General features: G+C 33.3%; 1 protein-coding gene across 1 annotated transcript in view; it reads right to left on the minus strand.

Moving 5' to 3' along the window:
* Window positions 1–23,697, minus strand: part of Stxbp5 (syntaxin binding protein 5) — a 173,210-nt gene that overhangs the window by 84,427 nt on the left and 65,086 nt on the right. The window contains 2 exon segments of the mRNA XM_047557634.1: window positions 9,967–10,045; window positions 21,601–21,724. Coding sequence (XP_047413590.1) covers window positions 9,967–10,045; window positions 21,601–21,724 — 203 coding nt within the window.

The following is a 23,697-nucleotide window of genomic DNA, read 5'->3' on the forward strand; positions in this document are numbered from 1 at the left end:
AGGTAGTTTGAAATGTAGCTGCAGCTCTATTGTAATACTCTCTCTGCATATTAATACCCCTACATGTATTATTTACTATCTCTGCATATATTAAAAATTGGAGATTAAGCTCTAATTGTCAATATCATATGCCACTGTCTACATTACTTATTGTTTACATTACTACTCTTTTAAATCTTCAACAATTTCTTTCAATTGCAAAGATACAATTCTCTTTTAGAAGGAATAATTACATATTGGATGAGTGAAACAGTATGCACTTTAGCTCTTGTAAGCTAACTGGTAACCAAAACCTAAATTTTACCACTCTGATCACAGTACTAACTAGCACAATGCCCAAAGACATACATATTTATTAAATGAATAACTACTTCATTTTTTAAAAGTTCTGTATCAAACTTCTAAGAGTCTCAGTTCAAATTTCTAATGTAAATATCAACATCTAGTTTGAATGTTCTAATGAGATCCATGCCCTTATATTTAGTATCATATTGTTTATTTTTCACAAAAACTAAAAGTTTAGATTTACTTTGCTGACCACATACCAATTATAGTAGATTCATGTACATACATGATGCTATAGTTTAGATAAGTGGCTCCAAAGGCTCATGTATTAAAAGGTGTGGCTCCCCAGCTGTGGCACTATAGGAGGTGGTAGAACCTTTAAGAGGTGGGGCTGAGGTCACAGGAGAGGCATGCCTTTGAAGGGAATATTGGAACTGATCTCTCTCTCTCTCTCTCTCTCTCTCTCTCTCTCTCTCTCTCTCTCTCTCCCCCTCTCTCTCTCTCTCTCTCTGTGTGTCTCTATCTCTCTCTGCTTCCAGGCTACCATTCGGTGAGTGCTTTCCTCCACCATGCACTCCCACCATGATGTGCTGCTTCATCACAGGCCCAACATGCCAAATGACTGGAATGAAACCTCCAAAATCATGAGCCAATATAACCCAGGTATTTTGTCACAGTAATGGAAAGTTGACTAACACACATGGTCTGAATAAAAAACAAACTTGTGAAGCGCACTAAAAAAATATTAATGAATTCCTTTTACTAGGCTTTGTGAGTTATAAATAAAATGTAATAATAAAAAAAGAGCTTAAAAAAACTGACTTTAAGAGCCAAGAAGAATAAAATAAAATTTAAAATGTAAGGAGAGGAGTTAAAAATACTTTCCTAATCATGTAATGTTACAGTCTTAAACACTGCTTTTCAAATTCTGTGGTCAAGAACTACTTCTTAAAATTTTTAGTTCATTGCAAATCAATGCTTTTGTAAAATGAACAATAAGTACACACGTGAACACACACACACACACACACACACACACACAATGAATATGCACGTAAATGTTGCAAGAATTTTAGACAATATTCAAGTTTCTACACTTTCACTCTTGATTTCTGTATGTATTTTGTCTCAGATCAGTTAGAATACTGTTCACAGGCCACACTTAGAGCACCACTAGTCTAGTACACTAAAAGCTGAGCCTTCTAATAATCTAATATGACCTGACTTAACCATCCCTATGGAGTGGTAGGGGTGAAGAAATGTTAACTGAAGATCTCACTGCAAGCCCCATATTCCCTTCACACTCTGTGGAGTTCAATCTGAAACCATAAAACTTTTTAGCTGGGAGCACCTGGGCAGGGAGGCTGATCCCAACAACAATTCTTTGACAAAAATAGAATACTGCTTAGTTATGATAAGTGTTCATCAGGGTCTGTTTTGAGTTGAAAGGGGCAATAACAGGTTAGCCTTAGAAACCATTATGAAAATAGGAGTGCAGCATGGAGAACATAACTGTTCAAATCCCAACTCTACTATTTCAAGTCTATGAGGACTGAACAACTTGTTTTAATGGTCAGCACCTTAGCTTTCTCTTAAATGATATTCACCTCAAAGACTGTGAGGATAAAATGCTATATTTATTACTGTTTAGTTTATTATAGTGCTCAGTAAAAAAAAAAAATTCTCAAAAAAGTACCTAACATTGTACTTGTGTGATGATAATATTTCAGTATCTTTTTAGTTCAGCTCTGTACCTCTGTGTTAGGAAGTTCATGCAGATTACTGTTGCTATCTTCAAAGCATGTTTCCTAGTTATCAACATTCATTAACACAAATAAAAGAATTTTGGTTTGGGGAAAAAAATAAAGGAATATATTTAGGTAAGTTCCTGTTCATTTAAAGACTAATTTTAAAATAATATTAATAACTTTGGTAGAGTAGATTAACATAAGTAGCATTTGAGTAAAATGTTAAAATTTTAATATAATCTTATGTTAAATGTTTTGTCAATATTATTTTCACTATGCTAAATTAAATTGTTAGTAGCAACTGGTCCTAATATGTATCTTTTAAGAATAAAAGAATTGGAATCTCAATACATTTAATTTTGCATTGCTTCTTATTGCTCTGCAGTATGCTATAGCAATGCTTAAAGGTCCATGAACCTCTACAGATTGCCAGGATCTTTTCCAGAAGTCTGTGAGGTCAAAAACATTTTCATTACGAGAGTAGGACATTTCTTGACTTCTCAGTTCTTAATATCTGCAATTATGGTCAAAAGTAATAGAAGGTAGATGAAAAATACCGGCATGAAAATGTGAATCAAAGCAGAGATGCCTAACTAAATTGGCATTATATTCTGCACTGCCACAGATTAAAGAGGTTCCCCTTCACACACACTTTAAAATGCCCCTGATTAAGAGTAACGTGACAAATTTTAAATCTTGACCCTGGTGTGTATTTTTAATATTGTGTTGGCAAAAAATATATGCATAAAACACTTATGTATAAGCAAACAGTTATTTACAGACCAGCACTTGTGCAATGATTTGGCTGAATCAAATGAACTTTTCCTTGAAAAAAATGAATTTGACAGATAAACTATCATTATTTAGGTGTAGGTAAATGACATTTTCTCAAAAATAAATGAAGAGAATCTGTCATTAAAAACAAAAACTAACATTTGTTTCCAGAGCTAAAATCTAGGCTTTCAGGTAAAAATCACAAATGTGGAAAACTTATCCACTACATTGAGTGTGATGGCTTCCCAATAAAGACTTTTAATAAGAGTGGTTGCAGTATTAATAACGTGAATTAATATTTATATCATATATGGGCTGAGGTTGTGGCTCAGTTGTAGAGCACTTGCCCAGTACATGTGAGGCACTGGGTTCAATTCTCAGCACCATATAAAAAAAAATAAATAAAGATATTATGTCCATCTACAATTAAAAATATGCAAAAAAATTTACACCATATAATACAATGTATCCTTTGGAGATACCGATTCAGTAAGTCATTCAGATTTTCCAATTCATAGTAACAACAATTAATATTAGTCCATTAGTTTGGGTTCATCTGTATCAAGAATTTAATTGTATAACAATTAGGCACAGTTTAGGAAACATAAAAGTAAAGTCTTGGGCTGGGGATATAGCTCAGTTGGTAGTGCTTGCCTTGCATGCATAAGGCCCTAGGTTCAATCCCCAGCACCACCAAAAAAAAAAAAAAAAAAAAAAAAAAAAGTAAGCTCTCTAATATAGTCTTTGCCATATAAAATTAATTTCTGATTAAATGGACTATATATGGTCTTCACAGTGTTACAGATATGATTTCAAAGTGCATCTTTAAGAACACATAGTTTTCAAAAGCATTTTACTGCAGACATTGTTTATGGATTTGACCCCTGCCTCTTTCTGACACAATCAAAATCATATAAACATATTAACATATATAACAAACAGTTAAGTAAAAGTAATAGGATAACTAGTGAGTGTTTATTAAGTCATTCAGTCTATGCACAGATCAAAATGGAGAGTTTTTTGGAGAGAAATGGGAAAAATGTAGATAAGATGAATAATGAGGGGGAAATTATTCTTAGATTAGTTTGAACAATAAAGTTTTAACAATATGCCAGAGGATCAACATAGATCATGAGGGAACAGCTCTAAAAGAAAATACAGGAAAGCTCAGAATGAAATTCAGTAGTAGAAAAAGTAGGATAATAAACCTGAGGTAGCATAAGCAGAAGATATTTGAAAAATTTAACAAAAAAGTGACAGTTTTGGAAACAAAAAATATGCTTGAATAAAACTCTCTTTTGATGAATTATATATATTTGAAAACTGTAGAAGGCTTTTAATTATATTTTATGATTTCAGAAATGAAAGAATTGTTACCAAGTGACTATCAACTACTACTCTGTTAATATATATGTTAAATTCATTAGTAGTTTCTAGACACAGAGGCACAAACAAGCATGTGGGTAATTTTTAGTTATACCAAAACATAAATGTTGAGCTGAGTGTTTGCCTGCAAAAAGTAAATTGTGAAGTTCCTTTGCATGCAGATACAAACAAACTGAACTTGAACCTGTATTTTCACACCAGGTTGACTTCTCAGGAAGAGCAGTCATTGTGGAGTATACAATGTAGTTGTAGTATTTAAGATAATTCTACAATATAAATACCGACTTTTGGGTAGTAAATTAACAAAATAAAAATAATCCTACACTGAAGATTTTGTGAAATCAGTATACTTTCAATATTCAGTTCTTTAAAGTATACAGATATTGTTGAAAACCAATCTGTCAAAGCCATAAAACTTTTTTCTTCAAAATTTCACCACTGGAAATTTGATCTTAAAGGAATAATTCCACAAAAGAGTTTCACTATTATACTATTAATAATATCAAAAAAGAAAATATGTTCACTACTATATTTTTACCTAGAATATAAAACAATGATTACCTATAATATAAAATATGCCAAATGTTCAAATCAAATGAAAGGGAGGAAGGAATATGTGAGCAGACTCACAGCTCTTAAGTTATTAAAAAAAGTAAATGGACCAAAATTGATAATAATTGAGACTTATTAAGTAGAAGAAAACATGTAAGTGAATATCTTATAAAAATATAATAAATGAAAATAGATATGCATCTGAAGAAAAGACTCAAGGAAAATAAACAATGAAAAAACTATTTAGAAAGGTGGAATTACAGGCCTTTCAAGAATAACAGTATAAACCAGATGCAGTGGAGCACACTCGTAATCCCACTGGCTAGGAGACTAAGGCAGGAGGATCCCAAGTTCAAAGCCAGTCTCAGCAAATGAGTAAGGCCCTAGGCAACTCAGTGAGATCCTGTCTCTAAACAAAGTATAAAAAAGGGTTGGGGATGTGGCTCAGTGGTTAAGTGCCCCTGAGTTCAATCCATGGTACTAAAATAACCCCACTCCCGCAAAAATAAGAGTAACAGTATGGATAAAGGTGGAATATAAATACCATTCATTCATTCAGCAGGCATTTACAAATTCTCTTTGTGCTTGTCACCACAGCAAAGGACAAGAAGCCTACTGTTCCACTATTCAATTCTTCCTGCTTCACTCCATCCATTCTCCTGCACACTTTCCCCTACTTTTTATTCTTATCATCTACTTTACCTACTTCAATATTCCATGCCAGGACCTAAAAACCTTAAGATTTTGGTACTATGGCCAGAATTATTTTCTGGAATATGTATATTACATGACAGCTCCTTTTGTACTTAAGAAATTTATCTTCTCTATCATCTGTTCTTTGGATTCACTCAAACTCTTTCAAAATTATTTCATTTTCATTTTCAGACTATACAATTCCAATGGCTCTTCCTGCCACTAATCATACTGAGATCTTTACTACTTTTAAAATAAAAATTAAAACTCATGTCTTACTCTTCATATGACACGTAATTTATATGTACCGTTGAACTCATATTCTAAACCAGCATATTATTTTGTGAATCAACACCTTTTTCTTCCTTTTAATGTTCTTACATTCTGGTTCATGTTTAAAATTATGCTAATAAAATACTCTCATGATTCAATCTTTCCTATAATTTATATCTTCTAGCCTTTCTTCTGTAATCAATCTTTCTGTAGCACCAAAGGATGCTTACTTATTCTCTCCTATGATCACTGTTTACTTAGCTCCAAGAACAAGATATTATGTTTAGTTAGTTTCTTTCTTGCTTTCTCAGAATTTTCTAGTCTTCCTTTATACTTCCTTATTTTGGTGCCTTTCAAGATAAAATACTAATGCTTGGGAGTTTGGGCTCCAAAGGGCTCTGAGGTGTCAGGGAACCATTTTTTCTGTAATTTTTTTTGTCTTATACTCAAGCAAACATAACCACCATTTTAGTAATCACTATTGTTTAAGTGTATTTCAAAGGCTTAATACATGCCAATTCCCAAACAAGTAAACTCTGCAAATGGTATCCAAATGTATATTTATGTGATTAATTAAATATATAAGAGTAGTTTGAATTTAATACTTGTTTTACTCAGCTTTTTCACTGTTGTGACTGAAAAAACCAACATGAGCAATTTCAGGGGAAGAAAAGTTTATTTGGGGGCTCATGGTTTCAGAGGTCTCAGGCAATGGACAGCTGGCTCCATTCCTTGGGGCTTGAAGTGAGGCAGAACATCATGGTGGAAGCATGTGGTGGAGAGAAGTGCCTCACAAGATGATCCGAAAGCAGAGACTTCACTCACCAGATACAAATAAATACCCAAAGGCATGCCCCTGATGCCTCAACTCCTCCAGTAACTCCCCACCTGCCTTCATTTACCACTCAGTTAATACCATCAGGTGATTAATTCACTGGTAAGGCTCTCATAACACAATCATTTCTTCTCTGAACCTTCTTGCATTGTCTCATGTGAGTTTCTGTGGGACATCTCACATCCAAACCATGACAATAGTAAAGATAAATTGCCTTATCCTTGGCTGGGGATATAGCTCAGTTGATAGAATGCTTGCCTTGCAATAACAAGGCCCTTGGGGTTCAATTCCCAACAGTGCTCCAAAAAAAAAGAAATAATCCTTTATGCTTAAAAAAGCAATATAGAAAAAACCTTAAAGTAGAGGGGTGGGATCTTAGCACTTGAAATTGTTAGAAGTAACAAAATCTAATCTGGGGTATATACTTATATAACTTCTACACAAGGTATTCCAATGTCAAGGATGGAGTTATCCATCTATTAAGATAGTTTTCTAGCTATCTTAATAACAAAAAAGTGATTAAGAAAAAGCAGCAGAAGTTCTGAATATCACTTTATGAGGTGGCCTGTTCTCTACCTTTGACCATTTACTACACGCAAAGTTATTTTCTAGTTTATTATATAGTGTAGAAAGAGGACTTTACAATTGTGCTAAGAAAATGTAAGTTAAATGTTATCTTAAAAACAAGAAAGTAGCCAGGTGGGTGCAGTGGTGCACATCTATGATCCCAGTGGCTTATGAGGCTGAGGCAGGAGGATCATGAGTTCAAAGCCAGCCTCAGCAAAAGTGAGGTGCCAAGTAACTCAGTGAGACTCTGTCTCTGAATAAAATATAAAACAGGGCTGGGAATGTGGCTCAGTGGTTGAGTGCCCCTGAGTTCAATCCCCGGTACTGCCCCTCTCCCCCAAATACAAGAAGGTGCATGGAACTTTTCCTAGATAGGTATGATGTTTTCCTAGATAGGTTATGAGTAAGGGTGGGATAAAATGTTCCAATTTTGAATGAATAAATATTATAGGTAAGTCTGGGATGGATTACAGTATTTCTATCACTGAAAATAGTGATAAAATAAAAATCAATCAACTTAAGATCAAAACCCTTTAGTTGACATAGTAAAAGTAAGAAGAAACAGGTGGGAAGGTTAACTAAGGAGGCATTTCAAATTTGAAAAGTTTAAAGACTCAAAGAGGTTATTATGGAGTTGGAGAATATCATGCTGAGTGAAATGAGCCAATCCCAAAAAACCAAAGGCTGAATGTTTTCTCTGATAGGTGGATGCTGATACATAACAGGGGCTGAGGGGTGGAGGGGGTAAGGGAAGAATGGAGGAATGCTGGATTGTGCAGAGGGGAACCGAGGGGAGGGGAGGGTTCAGGGGAAGGAAAGAGATAAACATCATTTCCCTATGTACATGTATGATAGATTACATGAATGGTGTGACTCTACATTGTGTACAACCAGAGAAATGAAAAGTTGTGCCCCATTTGTGTACAATGAATCAAAATGCATTCTGTGAAAATAATTAAAAAAATTTTTTTTTTTTAAAAAGAGGTTATTATGGTTTGCAGTATGAGGTGTCCCCCAAAAGCTCTTGTGCTAATGCAGGAATGATCTGAAGTGAAATGATTGGATAGTGAGAGTTGTAACCTAATAAGTCCATCCTGGTTTGAATGGACGGACTGGGTGGTAACCATGTATGGGGAGAGGGCATAGCTGGAGGAGGTGGGTCACTAGGGTTTGCTCTGGCAGGGTTTATCTTCCCTGTGATCCCTCTGCTTCCTCTTTCTCTGTTAGGTCACAATACCCTGCCTCATTTTCGGCCTAAAGCAATGGAACAGACTTAGCATGATCACAGATGAACCTCTGGGACCACAAGCCAAAATAAATTCTCCTTTAAGTTTTTCTCATCAAGTATGTTGGCCAGAGAGATGCAAAGCTGACTAGAACAGAGGTCTTCTCTCATTAGGTGCAAATAATTACAATATATTTGTGGATTTTTCCCAAATAAGCATAAGACTAAATGTTATAACTGCAAAGGATATCATACCATAAAATCTGAACCTAGAGTTCATCAAATTAAATTTAAATGTATAGCGTAGAAGTGATAAGAAGCTCTTGAGCCCTGAGAAATTGAACTAGTTATACTAAATTACCTGGCATGTTACAGGCAAAGAAAGATTTCTCATTTTCAGTTCACATTAGTGTGATTGGCTGTATATAATATGACTACAGTTACATTTAGAATGATCTGATTAAACAAATTTTAAAAAGTATTCAAGTTTTGACAAACTGAGTGACTTTTCAATATTAGGATGATTCTATCTCTAACCTGTGTTATCTATAAGAATATTCTGGAGTCAATCTGGGCTCAAACTCCAGTCCTGGCACTTCTTATTTGAAGTTACTTTACCTCTCTAAACTAAGTATACATATCCATAAATGGAGAAGATAAAAGTACCAATTTAACAGTGCTATTATATGGTTTATGAAAGATAATGCAGTGTTAGTAAACCGATAAGCCAAAAATACACCAGATACACCAGCTGTTCTAAACTTTAACGGCACCAGGATCTCCTGCAGTAGAATTCTGGTTAAACGGGATTGTTGCTCCTGCCCCCATGCTCCAGTTTCTGATTCAGTAGGTTGGAGAGAAGTGTGAAATCTGAGAATATGCATTTCTAACAAGTTCTTAGCTAAAGCTATTGGTCCAGGCCTACAATTTGAGAACCACTGCACTGTAATATACAAATTCACTCTCTTACACAGATATAGTAAATAAAACCACACGAGGACATAAACAAAAGAATTTCTCTGGGGTCACAGATATGGAATTCTATAGATTTTAAAACATTTTTTCCTATATATTTTTAAATATAATATTTAACACATACTGTGTATTTAAATTATAAAAATCACCTATTTCTCATATCAAATTCATAGTGACAATGTCTATAGTAATAAACTATAATAATAAATGTCCTTTAATAATAAACTCTATTTTCATAATGGTCAAATAGTCTTATTAGATATAATTCCTGAGGAATACACATAACCTTTGTAATTAACATATAATATAGATAGGTTAAATTTTAAATATTTTTTACATTGCTTATTCCACAATTTTTACTGGCAAATAAACAATACTGTTTCCAAAGACTAATGTAAGAAAATGTATGACATTTGACAAGAAAAATAATTCAAATTTTCCAGGACACATGGTAAAGGTACTAAAGATAAAACACAAAGTATATTATCCTAACATCATCAATTTTAATTCTTCTATTAAATAAAGAAAGTATAAAAATCTAAGACTGGAATAGACCATCCCCAAAAAAACTTTTGAAAACAATGACAAAATAGACTTCCATGGTATTTAAGTGATTATATACAATGAATATTAGCAAAGAAATAAAATCTTACCCAGATCTTGTCGTTTTGAACTCCACCTTGAGGATAGGTTTGCAAGGTTCTGGTTTCTTCCCATCCTTTAACTGTTTTCCTAAAATATATTTTCCTATATTTAATTTAAAGTTCTAAGTTACTCTAAATTCTTACATTGACAATTTATGAAGTGAAAGTGAAACATAATGAAATACACCATCAAACATTTCAAAGTGATTTTGAAAGACATATTTAATACAAACTAAGATACTTTTCAATGATCAGGCAAAATTGTTTGAAAATCACTGCTGAAAAGCAAGTAAAATCACATTTATGTAATACAATTCAAGTATGAAAAATGACAGTCTTCCCAATGTTCTTCATTATAGATAAGCAAAATAGAACTTTTTGTTAAATGAATAAAATTTAAAATAGCAAAATTTGAGAAAAAATGAATCTGTATTACATTTTTATCCAGGTATAGCAGGCTACAAAATTTAAAGTTATTTTAATAAATTCATTTATATTTATTCTCCTAAGTAAAATCTATTTACTGTAACATACAAATGCTGCTAAAATACACAAATCTCTACAAAATGTTAACTCATTTGATAAAATAATTTTGATATTTAAAAAATGTTTGAGATTCCAGTTATCTATTTGTACATGTTCATTGTAGAAATCATAGAAAATCATAGAAAATTCAAAAAAAAAAAAGAAAGAAAGATCTACTTCCCCTTTTTTCAGAAATACTCTCAACACTATTATACCTTTGGCAAATCACCAAACTTGGGGATTGCCTTGGGAATCCCTGACACATACTGCTACACTGACACTTCTTACTCTCTTTCATAGTTTTTTTTTCCTACCATAGCACTTATAACATTCTAAAACACTTTATAATGTTTACTCCTTTATTTTCATTTATTTATTTTTCTGTTGTTTGGCTAACCAGAATGTAAATTCTGGATAAGCAAAATGTTTTAGCATTGTTTTCCCTTGCTGTATCTCTGGTGGAATACCCTCTTTGGCATATTGTGGGTACTCCACAAATGTCTAATGAGTGAATAAATTAATGATTACTTTCTTGGGATAAATTCCCAGAAAAAGGATATTTGAGTAAAACTGTATTCCAGAAATGTGCCTATTTATACTTCCATTAGCAGTCTGAGAGTATTTTGCCAAGGGCCAATATATCAGAAAGATACAACAGTTATGAACATAATATGCACCAAAAATCATGGCACCAAGATGTATGAGACTAAAATGGACAAAAAGAAGAGGAAAAATAGATACAATGATAATAGTTGGATACTTCAACACCTTACTTTCAATAGTGTATAGATAACCAAACAGGAGATGAACAAAGAAAATCTAAACAACTTAGAACACTTAGATCCAACAGACACCCATAGAACATTTCACCTATCAAACACAGAATATAATCTTCGCAAGTACGTGTAATACATTTTCAGGATGAAATATATGCTAGGCCATAAAATAAATCTCAATCAAATTTAAAAGACAAACATATACAAAATAAGTTCTTCAACAAAAACAGAATGAAATTAGAAGTCAGTAGCAGGAAAAAATAACAGATTCTAAATATGTGAAAAGTAAACAACATATTAGTAAATAAACAATGAGTTAAAGACAAAAATCAAAAGAAAAATTGTGTTAGGGGCTACGGCATATGGCAGTAATTCTAGAAACTTAAGAGGCTGAGACAGGAGGATCCCAAATTTTATGAGAGCCTCTGCAAATTAGTCCCAGTCTCAAAATAAAAAATATAAAGGGCTGTGAAGTAGTTCAGCATTAAAGTACCTGAGTTCAATCCTGAGGACCACAAAAAGAAAAAAAGAAAAACAAAAATCAGGAACTACTTTGAAATGAAATAACAAAACTGACAAACATTTAGTTAAACTGACCAAGAAAAGAGGCAGAAAACTCAAATCACAGAATAAGATCAAGAACTGTAAAGAAATCTATAAACAACTGCATGTCAACAAATGAGATGCTTTCAAGGAACAAATGCACAGAAAGACAAAATTACTGAAACTGACTCAAAAAGAAATAAAAAATATGAATAAACTTATAACAAGTGAAGAAACTGAGGAACTAAAATAGTTTTGAGTTTTAACTGATCTGAGGAAGTGCATACATTTAAGATACAAAATATCATGAGTTTTGACATAACCATGTACCTGCTAGTTCTATGTATTGAGACTTAATTTTTTCCCATTGATATGAAATGTCACCTGTTTTATAATATTTTTATAAATATGTCTATACTCTGTTAGTAGGACATATAATCTTGTCTTAATTTAAGATCCTAGGAGATCACCACTTTCCTTCCTTCTGAAGAAATGATTGTTCAGTGGATCTTGAATATCCAAGAGGCAGCCCAATTTTCGAGAACCAAGACGTGATTAGTGGCAGCTAAGATGTAAGGATTGGAAAGGACTATAGGAGGAAAACTTGATTACTGAGGTGGGAAAAAAAATAGGAAAAAAGGTATAAAAAGAGAGAGATTGAAATCTGAAACGTAGTCCCTTGTGCTATACAAGGAACAAATTCTTTCTTTCTTCTTCTTTTTTTTTTTTGGTATTGAGGACTGAACTTAGGAGCACTCAACCACTAAGCCACATCCCCAGCCCTATTCTGTATTTTATTTAGAGACAGGGTCTCACTGAGTTGCTTAGTGCCTTGCTTTTGCTGAGGTTGGCTTTGAACTTGAGATACTCTTTTCTCAGCCTCCAGAGCCACTGGGATTACAGGTGTGCACCACCGGTCCTAGCCAAATTAAGAATTTCAATCTCTAATCTGTTCAGAAATGTGTACCCTTTCAGTAAAAGAATTTTAATGTTTGCTCTGAAGAATTCCAGCAGGCTTTTATCCTCCCTCTACCATACAAAGGTCTAACGGAAGTGTCAGGATGGTATAATTTGGAATTGTGAGCTAGGCACAGTGGCACATTTCTATAATTCTAGAGACTCAGGAAGCACAGGCAGGAGGATCAACAGTTCAAAGCCAACCTCAGCAACTTAGTGAGACACTGATTAAGACCCCATTTCTAAATAAAAAACACAAAGACCTGGGGATGTAACTCAGTGCTAAACTACCCCAGGTTCAATCCTCAATACCAAAATAATAATAATAAAATAATAATTTTAATTATTTGTTAATTACTATTATTTGGAACCACAGATCCAATTGTACATTTATTTTCAAAATTGTTATGTAAAATTTTGTTATAAAGTAAAACAATTATTCAGAAATAAGTCAATTTATTTTAATATTCAATGTTTTAGTAGCTAAATTTTAAGAAGGTCATTGAATGGTGTATTTACTAAACTCTTGCAAGTCTAACACTTGCATATCTTGAATATAACCTGCTAGGTATAAAATTCTTTTTTCTTGCTCAACAGTCTTCATGTTGTTCCCTTGTGTTCTAGCACTTAGACTTATAATAAAGTTGAAAGCCAGTTTTATTATTATTCCTTTAAAGTGAACATTTCTTTTTTTTTTCACTAAAAATATTCCAGTAATTTCATTATCTCTATAAATTAAAAAAAAAAAGTTGTTGTTTTAAATAGTCATCATTCTTTGCTAATTTTGCTTGGACAACAGTGAGTCCTTTAGATTGGGATACTCTGATATTTTTTCAACTCAGATGTTTTAAAAATCTTGTTACTAATTACTGCTTCTGGCCAGAAAGATTAAATTATTCATCTATATTCTCACACTAGCTATTTTGTAAACCAAATAATAAGGCATTAGTTGTGATTTTATAAGGCACAGATAAATAAAACAATATTTGGAAAATTATCAGATTTCATTCACCAGGTATCATTTTACTTAAGTGCTATGCCACCAGTGAAGCAAAAAAGGTGCTTTTTCTACCTGAGAACTGTCTCAACAAGTCACTGAAAAGATCTGATAAATTTTAAAATCTGACTTAATAAATCACAGAAATCTTTATGCCTCATACAATTTCTTCCTATTTTACAAATACCCTTTTCCTATGCCCATTTACCATCCACATGGGTATTCTACCACATGAACTGGTCTGAGTTCTATTAATTCCAGAATTTCAGTCATGAATATGCCTTTCTTCCCATTTCCTCTGTTATAACTGAAATCTTCAGTATTAACTGTATATTAATGTAAGAACTTCCTTATTGTACATCCTCTTCTGCCTTCAGGTCACCTGATGTAGTACCATTACAGTGATATTTTCAAGATGGTAATTTTGTATTCCTCACTGCAACTTCATTTACTAGGCTTCCATCATGAGGTTCAAACAATTTAGCATATTTTGATGTATCATCTTGCCTCCATGCATAATTCTGTTTTCATGTCCTGCTTTTTGCTCAAACAAATTTTAAACTCTGGTCATATTAGTAACATTTTCCCAAAACACCCTGCTTTTGGTTATATCTTTGTGCCTTTGTATCTTCTCACTAAAACAACCTTGTTCTGCTGTTTTCTATCAAATAACATCCCTAACCCCTTTCCTTAAGACCATTCATACGTCCTGAATTTGTGAACTATTACTATGCCCTTCACTCAAGCAGCAGCCATTACTTCTTTATTTCTACATCATATTACTCATGACCTCATCAGCACTTATCACAAAAGTTAAAATTTTATAGATCATTTTCATTCATTTTCACTTGACTATGAACTCTTCAAGGGCAATATACTTCCAGGATTTAATCTCTGGTACATAGAAAGTACTCAGTAAAATGTCTCTTGAATAAATGAAGATTGATTTAAAAAATGAATGAAGATCAATGACAAAAGCAATTACTAAGTTTTTTATTTTGCCAATTAGAACACAGGGCATTTTCTAACGGATACTGTTGTTATACTGTACTTTTGCTCTCAGTCTAGAGCATCTGTCCAAATGGTAGCGACCAGTCACATAAGGTTGTTGTGCACTTAAAATATGACTAGTCCAAGTCAAAATGTACTGTGAATATAAAATGTATACGAGATTTCAAAGACCTAATACAAAAACATTGTGAAACACTTCACTTTGTATGTTTAATTTCATGATGAAGTAATATTTTTGCATACTGGGGGTTAAATAAAATTTAAAATAAATAGATAATATCAATTTTAACCATTTAATTTTACTATTTTTAATATGATTACTAATAAATTAAAATAGCCTATGCAGTATATATTACATTTCTACTGGACAGTGATTTTCTAGAAAATATAATGGCAAATTGGAGAACCACACTGTTGATGTTAATATTTGTCTGAAATGAGGACAGGAGGGTGAACTTCTCTTAATGTACATGGAGACAGAGTTGATTTAAAGCTAGGGACTGGAGATAACCTGAATATCTGGTTTTTGACTCTCAGTTAAGATTTAAGTATGGTAGGATTTTTGATATAGTGTTCAAGTTTCAATACTCCCTCGGTAACTCAGGGAACTGACTGGCAAAGTGGATGGATCAGTTAAAACGCCTTGCTGAGTTTCTCCTGGAGCTATTCAGAAGCCAGATCTTGGGGATTATAGCTGGAGACTCAGCATAATTCTGGGTGTCAATAAGTGCCCATGGGGAGCCTGCATATAGGGGATGTTTCAGAATGCTTATCTGCATTCCTTTCTCTTGCTGTAATATATTCTTTGCCTTTAAATAAAAGCCTAATTTAAGGGTGCTACAGAGTGCAGTAAGTCCTTTCAAATACATAAACTGGCGAAAACTTTAAATTATATAAAGAACTAAGGTATGGATTTACTTTTATGCTTCAGGTGAATCTTAAAACTAGATGAACAAAATTCTTTGTATATTTCATCCTCAGTTGAATTTTTCTTAAATTTTCATTCTATTTTTTTCTTCAGTGACTCTTAATAGAATAAAACATTCCCAATCTTGGTTTACTTACTGATAAGTACATTGATTGTGCTGATGAATAAGCTCTAGAAACTAAATTTAAGATGTCATTTTCTATTCTGGACATGTATTGATTTTGACTGCCTAGCATCTTCATTTCCTTAGGGAATCATCAGATTCTGGCGAAGCTGACAATCAGAATAGCTCATTCTGCAACATATCATCCTCAGCCCAGGGCTTCAGGGGAGATCTTGTGGGGCACTGGCCCAACAAAACACATAACAAGTTGACAGCTTCAGGGTTAACAATAACCATCAAGTTATTCCTTCCTAAGTAATGAAAGTCTAACATCACAGGAGAAAAACAGACCAAAGGAAAGAAGCAGAGCCTAACCCTACAGAAATACAGAATCTACAGTACACCAAGATGAAATGACTTTGCAGAATCTACAAATAGTCACAAAAGTTCAAACCTTAAAATTTGTCTTTTTCAATCCTGTCATTTAACATATATTGAAACTAAGTCCCAGAAAACAGAAATTATCTCCACAATGTATTTCATATGTAACAGGTTAGAATTAGGTTCCAGGTTTCAGGTTTTCTGGTTGCCAGGGAAATGTTTTTTGATATTCATGGAAACTGTAATTAAGAGAGCTATGACTTTTTGTTTAAGTAGTCAAAAATTACCTATTGCATTTTATAGTGAAGAAAAATGTTCAACTTCAATTTATCATTTCTAGAACATCTTTGACAATTACATACTTCTTAGATCAAATGATTCATCAATAAGCAAACATAAGTAATATTTGTGAACTATATTTTTGGGAAGCACTAATCTATCCTTTCAGATTTATATTTACTAGAATCACAAATGTATAGCATCTAATAAATTCCAGGTACTTTTATTTACATATCACTTATATGATCCATACCTAGAACAGTACCTATCACATAGTAGAACAAATAAGTATTTGTTGAATGAACATATAAAATCCTCAGAACCACATGAAGGACTAGATTAACTTTCATTATTATCTCTATTTAGAGATGAAAATAAAGAGGTTCAGAAACATTAACCCATTTCCCAAAGGTCACAGAACCAAAAACTATGGAAGTAAGGCTGTAACTACATGTGTGTCTTTTGGCTTTAACATCCCTTTAATGTAATGTATTAATACATCTTGTGAACTCATTCTTCAAGGCTATCTTGACCTATTAAATATGAAACCCTGTAACAATAAACATCAAAGTAAAATACTAGGAGGAGTTTAATCAGTTCCTGGCTATCAAGGTAATACCATAAATGTTTTTCAAAACTAAGATACTTGAACAACCATTAGGTAGTTTAAATAAACAAATGAAAATGTAAAAAATTTTAAAGGTCTTATAGATTTAAAGTAACTTGCCATTACTGTTTGACTAAAAGTTAAGAATAGGAGATCACAACAGAAGATAGCAAAAAAAAAAAAAAAAACTAAATTTCAATTCATCAACACATAGTTGGTATTCTGAAAATTCTGTATCAAAATTATTATAAAGAATAGATACACACACCACAACAAGATATGCAAAACATATCTCTATACTTTACCATATCAAAAAAATGAACTTAGATTTGCCATGGAACTTAGTGTGAACATAAAATTGCTTTGGTAGGTTATATACCACTAGGAATAAGCTAAGAAATAAGTAATAAACAAGAATACAACTCTTAGGTTTTTCTGTCAACAAGTAAATTAATGTCTGCTCTGAAATTTCAGTTATCAACTTATACTTCCTTGGGGGGAAAAAACACAAATATCAGTCCTAGCAGATGTTGCATGTAAATTGGTAGCAAGTAATGACTACAACTCAGATGATTAAGAATTTGTAACAGAAAGTTCTGCTGTTTTAATTTTTCATATACAATTATGATAATTAGCACATTGTAAGACTAGAAACCTTTGTTTTTAAAGTTTATTTTTACTATATCTTTATCACTGTTTATCATATCAACATTGGTATCATAATGTAAATACTATACATTGAACAAATTAAATGTCAATTTTTTATTACTATAGTTCATGTTAATAGTGGGGTTTTCAGGTGTTTAGGAATTTCTGTGGTTAACATTCATTGCAAAAGACTAGATTGTGTATAAATCTAGAGTTGAATTTTAAGGGAGTTCCTAATATGTATACTATCTTTTTATCTGAAATAATAAACAAACTATGGTCTTGAAAGTGCCTGAAAAAAAAAAGAATACAACTCTTGGAAAGAATTCATATTTTAAAAGTACAATTTATATAAAATAAACACTATTTTATTTTATTTTTTTAGGATTATAAAAGTTATATTTATTCACCATGGTACATTTATCACATTCCTTTAGGAAAAAGAAGAACTGTTTTTGTACTCAATTTGTACATATAAAACTTTATACAAATTATGTGTAGCACATAAAGGCCTCTGGTACAACTAATATCCAGACACTACTATTTGGATATTCCTGCTTCAAGATCTCTAGTTTATCAAGTCTGTTCCATAGAAATAAACACAAGAGTTGGGCATGATGGTGCACGCCTGTAATGCTGCTAACACTTAGAAATTATTTTAAAATATAATAAAAATTTTCATTTACTTTAAAACTCAAAAAATTCTATAAGCTGGGAGTGAATACATATTGTTAACAATTTTAACAGACAAATTCACAACTTATTGTAGTTGGGTCTTTCTAAATTAAAAAAAAAAATCACCTTAGTTGTGACACTATCTTTCTAACTTGTGGCTGTTTCAGAAGGTCTTTATCAAAATATTTACCAAATACTTTCAAAAAATAATAATAATATTCCTCTTATAAAATAGTATAACAACTTAACGAATGAGGAAACTCTAAATGTCTTTGGCTATGCAACTAAAAGGCCATTCTTCCAACAAAATAGGGCATATTCACTTCAAAATCAACTATAAAAAAAGAAAGCATAACAGAAACATGCAAATAAATTAAACACTATTTTTATATAAATAACTAAATAATATAAAAGAAATTCTTACCGTCTACATTTATACTGCTATATTGAACAACAAAAGCTGTACTATGCTTACATTTTGCTTGGAATCTAATTCTGAGAAAACTTAGTAAGTAAAATATTCTTTCTCTTACTGATTTAAAAGTAATTTTTGCTAATGACTCTATTCTAACACACTATAAACACTGTAGAGACTGTTTTATATGACTTCCTATAGTCTGCTCTCAGAGACCTGTTTGTAGTATAAGAACAAATTTAGATAAAAAATTATTACTTGGCAATACTAGAGTAACAATTGAGCCAAAAAACACCAATAGATACCAAAACTAGAAGGAAAAAGTCTGATGAGCCTAGTATGCACATAATCTCAAAGAAACTAATTCATATCAAAATACTTATTGATAAATACAAATCAAGAACACTTAATTTCAAAGGGAAAAATAAGTTTCTAATAGAGACATAGCACACAGATCCCTAATCAATGGATCAAGAGATGAGTTACTGCCAACATGAGACAAAGAAAAAACAAGTTTGGGGGCAGGAGGTGGAGCTCAGCGGTAAAAGTGCTTGGTTAGCATGAGTTAAGCCTTGCACGCGCGTGTGCACACATGCAAAGTTCACTTAAGAAGATGTAAAAATAACACATTAATCTTTCTAGGATATGCTGCCAACAAAGTGCAATCTGAGTCTAATCATGAGGAAACATCAAACATATTTATGTACAAAATAATTCTCTATAATTTTTATAATTTACCAGATATGAAAGTCAAAAAAAGATTCAGTAAATTCCAGTTTTTAAAGATTGAAGAAACCAAATGTAATTACTATATAATCTCTTCTAATAAAAGGCAAAACTTGTTGATAGAGGAAAATGTTTGTTAAAAAAAAATAAACAGGGGCTGGGGATATAGCTCAGTTGGTAGAGTGCCTCAGCCCTGGGGGGTTCAGTCCCCAGCACCACAAAAAACAAACAAACAAATAAATAAATAAATAAAATAAAATAAACACGCACACACGCGCACACATGTGCACACTATGGAATACTTGGGGGTGATTGGGTACTATGAGAAATATTTACTCTCATGTGGTTTCAAAGAGAAAATACCCTTAGTACTTTCCTTATATTGCAATTCTGGGGATTGAACCCTGGGCTTTGCAAATGCTAGGTTAAGTGCTCTACTGCTGAGCTATACCTCCAGTTCAGTACTATTCTTTCAAAGAAAACCAGATCAACTTCAAGATGTAATAGCATTATTATATATGTCTACCATCTTTGATACTAGTTACATTTTCTTCTGAATTTGAAAGGAAAGGTGTGTTTCATATAACTGCCCCTTATTGCTACTTTTTGGGTCTTCGGGATTTGCAGGTCCAAGTGTGGTTGGGGAATTCTAAGATTTATGGGAATTTTCAAGAGTACCAACAGGATTATGGACATAGGCATTAATGAAAGAAAGAAAAAAATGCATAAGAAAAACTAGAATGCACTATCATAAAGGATATCCTCTAGATTCACTTATAAAAAGACCTGATGCAAATTTATAAAAGTAAGTGCTTTTCCCACAGATGATTGTTATAACATATCAGTGGTAAAGTATATCTTCCTATGTGAAATCAAGAATTGCTATTCTGACCAGAAAAGAAGCCTAAAAACCCATACTGCCACAGATAGATTAAATGTTTTTAATTTTATTGTTTAATATCTACATTGCAATAACTCAGAATTTTTAGACAGTGGTTATGCATATTTAAAGCAAGCAAATATTAGCAATAGCTACAAGGATTCTCTTTGATTATCATCAGTACATAGTAGTTTCTTTAATGTGATTTCTCTTCTCAGGAAGTATTCTCTTGGATTAAGAATGAAGAATACAGATTGATGCAAAATATACAGATTCAAAGTGAAAAGAGGAGTTAATTCAATTTTAATAAATAACCTAATAAAAATTTCATATAAGTTTTACAAATACTCTTTATACAGAAAAACAAGTTAATATAGCAGGCCAAGACTGCTATCCCTAGAAAACTCTACTTGCAACTTTGCCTTCTGGTGGGTGTTTGGGAGTTTGGTTTTTGAGACAGTTCCCATTATTACCTGTCTGATAAGGGTGGATCACTGTGCCTCAATTGTTGAACAAAGAATGTAGTTTATGTTGAACCCTACTTTCCTCCCAAGACTCTGGAATTTTCGTACATGCTAAATTCTACATGATGGACCCCAATAAAAATTCACAGGCTCAGGTGACTTTCTCTGGTAGACAATATTTTACACATGTAGTAACAACAACTCATTGCTAGAGCAATGAAGTATGTCCTGTGTAACTCCATGGGGAGAGGGTATTTGGAAGATTGAACCTAATTTTCTCCATACTTTATATATGTGACTTTTCTCGTTGCCCATTTTGCTCTATGTCCTTTTGCAGTAATACATCTCGGGAGTCAAATATGACTATATGCTGAGTCCTGAAAGTCGTCCCAATCAACAAACCTGGAATGAACCTGGGGACACTCAACACAAAACTTTAATGTACGAAATTCATCTTATAGAGGTACACATTTCAAGCACACTGTTACATATACATTAACAACTTGCAAGTGACAGCTTTAAGATGACAACAGCTTAAAAGTCCTTCCTCACTCAAAAGATCATTTACTTTTTGGGTTACTGAAGAAAAGATATTCAAAAGATGAAATAATAATACATTAAATAAATACAATAATCATTAAAACTAAACAAATCCAAACACAAACTCAAATAAAACAGTTTACTGTATATTATAATTTAAGAAGTGTTTAAAATCAAGGTATTCTTACCATGTGGTGTGATTGTCTGTACAGGCTTAGCAGGGGACCTCACATTCCATATGGTCAAGGTGCCATCTGAATGACTACAAATAAACTGTTTTCCTTCATGATGCCAAGCAACTGAGTGAATAGCCTATAGAAGAAGGGTGAAGAATTTAATTTTTCAAATTTATTTAAATATCAAACCAATAATAAATGGTTTGTAATGAATTTTAATTTTAAATTATTTTATATTTTCCAAGATGAAGTCAATGTTAACTTTACATTCCCATAATAATTTAGCCCTCTTGAAATAAAAAGAGATTTTATTTCATATTGACAATGTTTGAATTCCTTTCAATTATTTCACTTCTTAAGGAACATACAACAATGACATGTAGACTACTGACAAGTTCAGGAAAACAAAATGTATTCCTATAGTTTTTCAGAATAAATTGCCAACTAAATATAAACAAAGTTATTACAACAAATATCCCATTGCAAAAGGAGCTACATTGATATTAGAAATTGTTTTTAAAGTAACTAAAATCCAAAGAAGCAAAATGTAGATTTAAAAATAAGAGCAATAGGGGAGGGATCCAAGATGACGGACTAGAGGGAGGCTGTATTCCTTGTCGCTCCGTAACTCCGGTTTCAAGCAGAGGATATCTGTTTCTTTGTGAGGCAGTTTTTGATGCTTATCAATTCCCTGGTGTTTACCCCATCTGTCTGCTGTGATCACGTGCAGTATGCCAGCATATCGATGCCTTTTTTGAGTGCAGACTGCTCACTGTCAGGTGCCTATTATCCGCCATTTGCCTGCCTCCCGCCTGTCCATCGCCTGCCTTACACCTATCCATCACCCAACGCACAAGGTTCACCTACCGATCGTCCAACAGTCAGCAAACTGAACTAATCACCAACCGCCCGTGGAACACCAGCTGCCTGCTGTTGCCTGGAAGTTCTCTGTCACAGTACCTGCAGGTTTGGTTACACGTGGCTGCCGCCATTTTGAGACAACAGCCAGGCCCCGTAGGACCCCTGGCTGGACTGACTGAGCCCCATCTCCAGGATCCCTCAGCCCGACTGATCACTCCCTGCCTCTGGGGCCCTCACATCCACTGACTGCTCCCTGCCGCCAGGACCCCCAGACCAACTGACTGCGTCCTATAACCCCGACCCCAGACTGACTGATTGCACCCGGCCTCCAGGATCCCACAGCCACACCAAACACACCAGACCTCCAGGACCCTTGCCTGACCAATTGCATACTGCCTCCAGGACATCCAGCTGAGCACGGCCACACCCTGAGCTGCAGCTCACCATTTGCCAACACATTACGAAGCCAGAGCGGCCATCTTGGATAATCCTGGAAGCCAGAGCTCCAATCTTTAGGTGGGGCAAATCCCATCCTGAGATGCCTGCTGGAGGCTTAAAGCTCATCATCAGGTACCTCTCATGCATCAGGCTAATGAACACTGGGAGGCTTCATTACTATATGACTGTTATACTGTAGATTTTCTTTTTTCTACTTATAGAAAAATTTAAGTTTTTATTTCTTTATTTTTCTTGCTGTCTTTTCCTTTTGTTTACCTGTTCCCTCAGAATCTCTTTCTCCCTTTTTTGCATGCTAACATCCAATTTCTTTTGATTACACTCTCACCCTATTATCTAGAACTTATGTATAATCTTTTCTTATCCCATTAACAGCCACATTCTACATCCTTCTGCATCCTCTTTGTCCTCCATTAGAAACTGCAGACCTTATTGCAAATGTTTGTTTTATTGAAGATAATATTTTAACTCATTCTGTTTATTATGAAAATTTTGTTATTGTCCTCACAGGGGCTATTTGGTCTAGGATTGCATAGTGTCTGAATTGGGCACTGCTAATATTGATCTCCCTTTAAAGAAAGGGTTTTGGAAACCTATAGGGCCACTATACACCTATAGGGGAAAATCTGCAATATCCCAGATCTGCACTGCTGGAGGGGAAGATACATGAACAACATGAAAAAACAAGGGAAGAAAATGATCCAAACAAATCTAGATTCTATATTAATAGAATCCAATGACAGTATGTTAGAAAAAATGTTAGAAAAGGACTTAAGATTATACATGATTAAG

Source organism: Sciurus carolinensis, chromosome 7, assembly GCF_902686445.1.
Source record: "Sciurus carolinensis chromosome 7, mSciCar1.2, whole genome shotgun sequence".
NCBI lineage: Eukaryota > Metazoa > Chordata > Mammalia > Rodentia > Sciuridae > Sciurus > Sciurus carolinensis.